The 7,472-nt window shown below is 42.1% G+C and overlaps 1 protein-coding gene across 1 annotated transcript; it reads right to left on the bottom strand.

The window, feature by feature from the left end:
- Nucleotides 1-5,322: 5,322 nt before the first annotated feature.
- LOC107397220 (noggin) lies at nt 5,323-6,677 on the bottom strand. Its single transcript, XM_015977148.3, has one exon. It carries the CDS (start codon nt 6,305-6,307, stop codon nt 5,648-5,650), a length of 660 nt encoding a protein of 219 aa, XP_015832634.3. The 5' UTR covers nt 6,308-6,677; the 3' UTR covers nt 5,323-5,647.
- Nucleotides 6,678-7,472: the final 795 nt, after the last annotated feature.

Here is a 7,472-nt window from a genome sequence, read left to right on the forward strand (position 1 = left end):
AATATCAAAAATATATTAAAACTGGCCCGCTGGCCGATTTTACCGCAAAGACCACAACTCCCATGATGCTTTGCGGCGTCAGCGCAGAGCCGACGCGCCCCCTCCTTTGTGTTTTTTCAGCGCCGAGGCAGTCAGAGGTAGTTGGGTGTCTGCAACTCCGCTGTCTCGGACAAACTACACTCCTCTCACTCAGCGCCGAGTTCACTCAGCTGTTTTCTGACGTTGAAGCCCAGAAACGGAGATTCTAGCCGCTCAGTAATGTGTTCACGACTGAAAGAGAAAGTTTTCAAACTAACGTCCAGACAGAGCTGATATAACTCCAGCGAGCAGCGACACGCTCAAACCAGCATGACTCTGTGGCTGCTGTAGTTGTTATTTTTCCTCCCCGACACACAACAACACGGTCAAGCTGCTCAGACATGTTCAGCAGTACAAACCTATGTGAGCACCTGTTGTCATCTAATGTTGTCATTATTATGATGAAGATGAACAAAACAACAGGAGTCTCCTCCTCAGCTCAGATCAACCCCATGATGCAGGTATCTGGCTGGAACAGGTGAGCATCACAGTAAACCAGTGGAGCAAACTGAGCTTTAAATATGTTGGTTTTATGCTCTTTTTCTGCTCCAAAACATGAAAGTTAACAGGTGAGATGTTGCATTTTCATTTAAGATAAAATGATATTTTTATTTTGGTGTTGGCACGTGAGAAAAGATTTAACCTACAGTAAACAGGAAGTGGAAAGGCTGCAGATAGATGAATAGAATAGAAAATCCCTTTATTGTTCCTCAGTGGGGAAAGCTAGACGTCACAGCAGCGATGACACGTATTACAGGAGAAAAAAGGAGAATAAAAAATAAGAAAAATGAATAAACAAGAAAACATAAATCCTGAATAGATTTTAAAAATGCTGAATATACCACAAGTAATGAATACCACTGATGCCTTTTATTTAAAACTGACTTGCTCGTGTGTAATTTGGTTATTCCACATTCAGTGTTAATGCAGAAATAAGTTTGTTTCCAAATTTAAAGGTTCAAAATTGCATAAATGTTGATAAAGAAAATGTGCAAATTTACCGTCACTTTTTCAAAAAATATTAAGTTTGGCCCTCGACTCCGTCCCAGAGTTTCATTTCGGCCCCGTGTGAGTTTGAGTTTGACACCCCTGCCTTAGATTAAAGATGGCTGACAACACACCCAGAAATTTAGATAGCAACTCTCAAACTAAACTTTGACCAGGTAAAAAATCCAGTCACATTTCATGGCTGATTCGTGTTTAGTGTTCAATATTTTTTGGAAGTCAAATTTTACAAAGTTAGTAACCATAGTGATGTACCGCACCACTTATGAATTACTATACGGGGGGGGGGGGGGGGGGGGGGGGGGGGGGGTTAATACTTCAGCTTGTCCAAAATGCTGCAGCTAGAGTTCTGATGAGAATTAAAAAGAGAGATCATATCTCTCCTGTCTTAGCTTCCCTACATTGGCTACCTGTTAAATTCAATTCAGAATAGATTTTAAGATCCTTCTTCTCACATATAAAGCTCTTAATAATCAAGCTCCATCATACATCAGTGATCTGATTGTTCCATATGTTCCTAACCGAGCACTTCGCTCTCAGACTGCAGGTCTACTGGTGGTTCCCAGATGATCTAAAATAGAATATTTACAAAGACATCACAATAGAACTGTAGACACATTATTGTGTGTGTTTGTGTGTGTGTGTGCGTGCGTGCGTGCGTGCGTGTGTGTGTGTGTGTGTGTGTGTGTGTGTGTGTGTGTGTGTGTGTGTGTGTGTGTGTGTGTGTGTGTCTGCTCTGTCTTCTCGATCCCCAGTGAGTCGTGGAGGATGGCTGCTTATACTGAGCCAGGATTCTCTGGAGGTTTCTTCCTGTTAAAAGGGAGTTTTCCTCTCCACTGCCGCTGCATGCTTGCTTAGTATGAGGATTGCTGTATAGTCACTGACACTAGTCAGTGACTTGATGCAATTTGCTGGGTTCCTTATATAGGAAACATTTTTTCTGATTGGCTTAATAAACTGACCTGAATTGGAATGTTTATTATGTGAAGTGCCTTGAGACGACTCTTGTCGTGATTTGGCACTTTATAAATAAACTTGAATTGAATTGAATAGTAACAAATAGAAATTACTATTATGTCAATTCATGGAAATGTTGAATTTGAATGTTCAGTTCACCAAGGACATATTATTTATTCTGATTATTATTTAGTGATATGAGACAGTATTTTCTGATTTGAAATTAGTTAAGAAAATCAGTATTGTGTAACCTTTAAAAACTTCATTACCCATGAGACTTAGCGTGTCTCATGGGTAATGTAGAGCTGTTGAGCTACAATACCACTAAATACGTGGTTTGCTATGTGGACAGATGGACTTAGTTTGTTAGCTTTGTTGACAGTGTGCACAAATGTGGACATGTCAATAAACATGCTATAACATGTAATTGCAAAATGTGATAATGAAATTGTAGTTTTCAATGATTTAGGTTGAAAACAATAGTTTACTACAGTACAAGCACTTATAGCATGTTTTATGAATAAATATCCATAGATTTGATTTGATTTCTCTCATGGTGTTTTCCAGAACATTATTCTCTCACAAGAGCAACGAAGTTACCAGGCCTAATTGGTGGAGACAACTCAGAGGTGGAAGATTTATCAGACATTGACTATCTTGTGGGGGATGCTGAATATCAACCCCTAGTGGTGAGTGTGGGGACAGATGGAGTTGAGCGTGTCAATAAATCAGTTACTACTGCATGAATGACAGTACAAAGACGTGGACACTGAGGATGCTAATTCACTTTACGGATCTGGCTTTAGCCAACAGCTGGCTACTGTACTGCAAAGACCTTACTGTATTTGGCACACCAAATATCAGTTACTTGAATTTGGCATGGAAGTGGCCATGACCTTGGCTCAGCATGCCAATGACAGCTCTGCCTTTTCAGTGCAGAAAGAAGACCCAGACGTGTTAGTCCAAGGGAAAAGGCGTCCAGTGCACCATGTCTCATTTCTCAGAAGGACTAATGCACATCTGCCGGAGGTGGCAAAAGTGAAGAATATAGTGCGCTCCATAGCACAACGCTGCTCAGGGAAAACTCCAGTGAACTGTGATACATGGAAGGTGGTCCTCTGCTTAGAGACAGATGGAAAATGACACACTGCTTGATTTTTCTTATCCATTATCTGCATGGGCTGCGCAGTGGCGCAGTGGTTAGAGCTGTTGCCTTGCAGCAAGTTCCTGGGTTTGCTTCCTGGCCTGGGATCTTTCTGCATGGAGTTTGCATGTTCTCCCTGCGCATGTGTGGGTTCTCTCCAGGTACTCTGGCCCAAAAACTTGACTGTTAGGTTGATTGGTCTGTCTAAATTGTCCTTAGGTGAGAGAGAGAGAGAGAGAGAGAGAGAGAGAGAGAGAGAGAGAGAGAGAGAGAGAGAGAGAGAGAGAGAGAGAGAGAGAGAGAGAGAGAGAGAGAGAGTGTGTGTTTGTGTGTGTGTGTGTGTGTGTGTGTGTGTGTGTGTGTGTGTGTGTGTGTGTGTGTGTGTGTGCGTGATTGTTTGTCCTGTGTGTCTCTGTGTTGCCCTGCGATGGACTGTCACTCTGTCCAGGGTGTACCCCGCCTGATTGCCCGCTGACTGCTGAAGATAGGCACCAGCGCCCCCCCCCCCCCCCCCCCCCCCGCGACCCTACGTGGTCAAAGCAGGTTTGGACAATGGATGAATGGATTATCTGCATTATTTTTGTAAAATTATTGTATTAGTGCCTTGCTGTGTATTTTTTCCTCGTCTTTTATTTTTTTTTCCTTTGGAAATATTATGACCAAACTATGGAGATAAAAAGTATGTCTGACACAAATATCCACCAACAGGAAACCAAATCATGTGCTTGAAAGCAAAAATCCTAAATGAAAATCTTTAGCTTATTTTAAACAAGTGTAGAAATCATTTCAACCAACATTTTATGGTTATTTGAACTTTTATACAAATGTAGACCCATTGTTTGTTTGTTTCTTATTTATTGAAGAAAAAAACATAAATCTGGAGCAAATGGTTGTATTTATCTGGAGTAAATTGACATTAGCTCTTTTATTTGACCTAATCTAAGTTGGTCAGCAAGCTCCATATTAATAGTTTATACAGACCAAACACATTTTGATGTTTTTCTGTTGCTGATGCTTTTTGCACATGTCCACATGCATCAGTTATCTGTCCTGTCATTTTACCTTTTTTGGTTGAATAAAAAACCTAATTTCCTCCTGAGTTGTAGCTGATCTGACTTGATTGAGTCTATAATGAATGTGTTTGTAGCTCAGTTCATCTCTTTTATAAATACGTGATCTGCATTGTTTTTATATGATTGAGTTAAAAATCGTGTTTCGCTCCTTGAATGAAATACAGTCTTCAGAAACTGATGCAGAAAATAAAGCTGGTAAAATTTCAGGAAGCATTTTTTAAACAGTCAAAGAGACAGAGGAATACATTTCTAATGATCAAAAGTTGTCTGTAAACGTGTAATAACAAACACAACCAAAACCAAAAAGACTTCTTTCCCAACATTTAATATCCAGCATATTAAATGACAGCAGTCATAATGTATTGCTGATGAAACACTGAAGCCATGATGTGTGGAGGGACACCCAGAGTGTTATAAAACACAGTTTCAAGGCTTTGAAATCTGATATCATCTGGAAATAGGCAAAAACTTAAAGAAAGATCAACGTTTTAAATAACTTTATTTTCAAAGTTTGGGCCGTACACCGTGATTGAAGTCAGGACTGCGTGAAACGAAAGAGTGTGAAATGTTTTAGTTCAGATGATGAAACTTGTGGTTTTCGTTACATGAGCTGCTGATCCTGTTACGTTTGCCTATGTGAACATTTTAAATTGGTTTATCTTGGTTTGCATAGTTAATAATATGCTTATGCAGAGTAAGTAATTGGGAACAGAAAACATTCAGCGTGGCTCCAGTTTTGTATCATTTTACCCAAATATGTTTGCTATTTAGTTTTGTTGTTTTATTACTTTTATTAAGTTGCTTTTGAAGGTTTTTTGGTTTAAATGAAGTAGGTATTAAAGCAAACACACTGTTAACAAAAGTCTGAATCATGAGTAAGTGTTTAATGTGTTGGAGACTTCCGGATGTGCAGCATCAGCCTGCTGCTCCTGCTGTGCTGCTAATGAGGAGGAGGGATGGGTGTGTGAGCAGCTGCTGAGTCTTTTCACCACTTCATTAACACACTGATGCTCTGAACACTCCTGGGTAAGATATTCAAACAGAAGAAAATCAAGGACATTCGGATAATTTGAGTTATTTTTATTGTGCGAATATAAAGAATGGTACAAGTGGTACATTTCCTAAATTTACAGGATAAAACTCATCACTGACACATGACTGTATCCATAATAGTTCCAACTCTGAGGTTAATCTGCTTCATCCAGAAAACACCGCGTGGCATCTCCATAAATACTAAATATATAACAGAAAATTCTCCACAAATAATACTGACTGTACAGGAAATTACAGGAACACAAAAATACATTCTGACACTTTGTAGTGCACGAGGGAAAGAATAAAAAAGTAATTATTGAACTGTTGAGCTTATAATTTAGGTTTATTGTCTGTTTTAATTCGAACAAGAGCACTTGCAGTCCGTGATGACCGGGTACTGGACCGGGATCCAGGCGCACTTCAGCCCCCCTTTCCTCTGCACGCACCTCCACCTCAGCAGCGTCAGGTGGGTCGAGTTCGAAGGTTTACACAACATTCCTTCCGGGACGGAACACGACCTTTTGCTCAGACAGCTTCCCACCCGCACGTACCGCGGCCAGAACCGGGCCCCCAGGTCGGTCCAGCTGTACACAACCGGACAGAAGGTGTACGCCCACAGCCACTGCTGCAGCCGCCGCTTCAGCTTCTTACTGGGTTTGTGCTTCTTGCCGATCTGAACCTCAAAGTCCACCGCTCGGATTTCTTTGGGCATGATCCCGCCCGCCTTTGGGCCGTCCAAGTCCAGTTCATCGTTCCCCAGGTATTTGTCCTCAAAGGGCAGCGACACGGACAGATAGCGGAGGTCAACGTCTCCCAGGATGCTTCTGAGCTCGGTCTCGTTTAGGTCCCGCTCCTTGGGGTCAAAGGCAGGATCCGGGTCCTCTTTTAAATCCACAAGTGGCAGGCTGTCGCTCGGGATGGGCCGGAGGACGTAGAAGTGCTGACAGAACCCCCGGTGTACCAGGAGTCCCACGGACAGCAGCAGGAGATACACGCACTGATGAGAATGATCCATGTCCAGCGGGGTGGTCGGCGCGCGCGGAGCTGCTTCAAGGCCACTTCACTGTGCGCAATTACGCGCAAGCCGTTTCCAAACCAACCAGTCTTTTAGTTCTTCAAAATTCAGTTTTCCATTCTGAAAACCGGTCACGGTGGTAAAGCGGACCCCGGTAGCTTCAGACGGATCTCTGTTGAATGTCTGAGATCAGACGTGTCCCGGTGCCCAGCACGCTCCACATGATGCTCCGGTTGTCTCGTGCTGCTGAAAAGCTCCAAGAAGAACCCGGGAGCTCCGTTTTTATCCTCGGCACGCAGCGTGATGTCATCCGCGTGCCCCTCTTTCAATGTGGGTTTGTTGTCTAGAAGGAGATCCCCTACACCTCCTCCTTCCACTGCGATGGGGTGGGAGATGGGGGGAGTCGGGGGCAGAAGGAGACGCCCCCTGTTGGTTTTCCACACTACAATAAATCAGTCTTTCATTCTTCACGGCTACTGGTCCAGTTCTGCAGAATCCTGCTGGGAGTCTCTACAAAACCTCCAAAACCACAAACCCAGTCTGAAACTTTAGCTAACCCAGTAGAATTGGGAGACTTTGCACAAAACTCTTTAAGCAATAAACAGCCACAAAAGAAATCGGAGTTTAAGAAAATGTCCAAACATGCTTTTGATTCACTTTAACTATCTCATAATGAGGATGTATTGACATTATTTGAATCAAAATACATCAAATTCCTTTTTAAGAGGGTCTCCTGAAGTCACTGGTGCCCCCCAAGAAATTTCAGAGGCATAGATGGGGCCAGCAAAAACTTTGGGGTCGCTGTGGTACCTCTGGGAGAATGCTACCCCTGTCTGTGTGTGTTGCATTGCTTTTGCAATTATTTATATTAAAAATCAAAAGACCTATGCACCCAACACATTTAATTCAAATTTGAGAAACATAGATAAGAAATACATTTCAGTCGTTTGTTTGAATAATTCTTTCAACATTTTTTATGTATTGGTTAAAAAGGATGAGTTTATGATTTACGCAAACATGAATATTATTTGAGAAAACAGGGGAGTATTCCCGGGGGGCAGTGGGGTGGCCAGCAATTTCTTGGAGGCGCTATTGCCAAATGCCAACCAACTCTTGCACCTTTAAAGCCATAAAAACACAAATAATCTGAACTATTTCTGTTTAC

The sequence above is a fragment of the Nothobranchius furzeri genome, chromosome 5 (assembly GCF_043380555.1).
Source record: "Nothobranchius furzeri strain GRZ-AD chromosome 5, NfurGRZ-RIMD1, whole genome shotgun sequence".
NCBI classification, from domain to species: domain Eukaryota; kingdom Metazoa; phylum Chordata; class Actinopteri; order Cyprinodontiformes; family Nothobranchiidae; genus Nothobranchius; species Nothobranchius furzeri.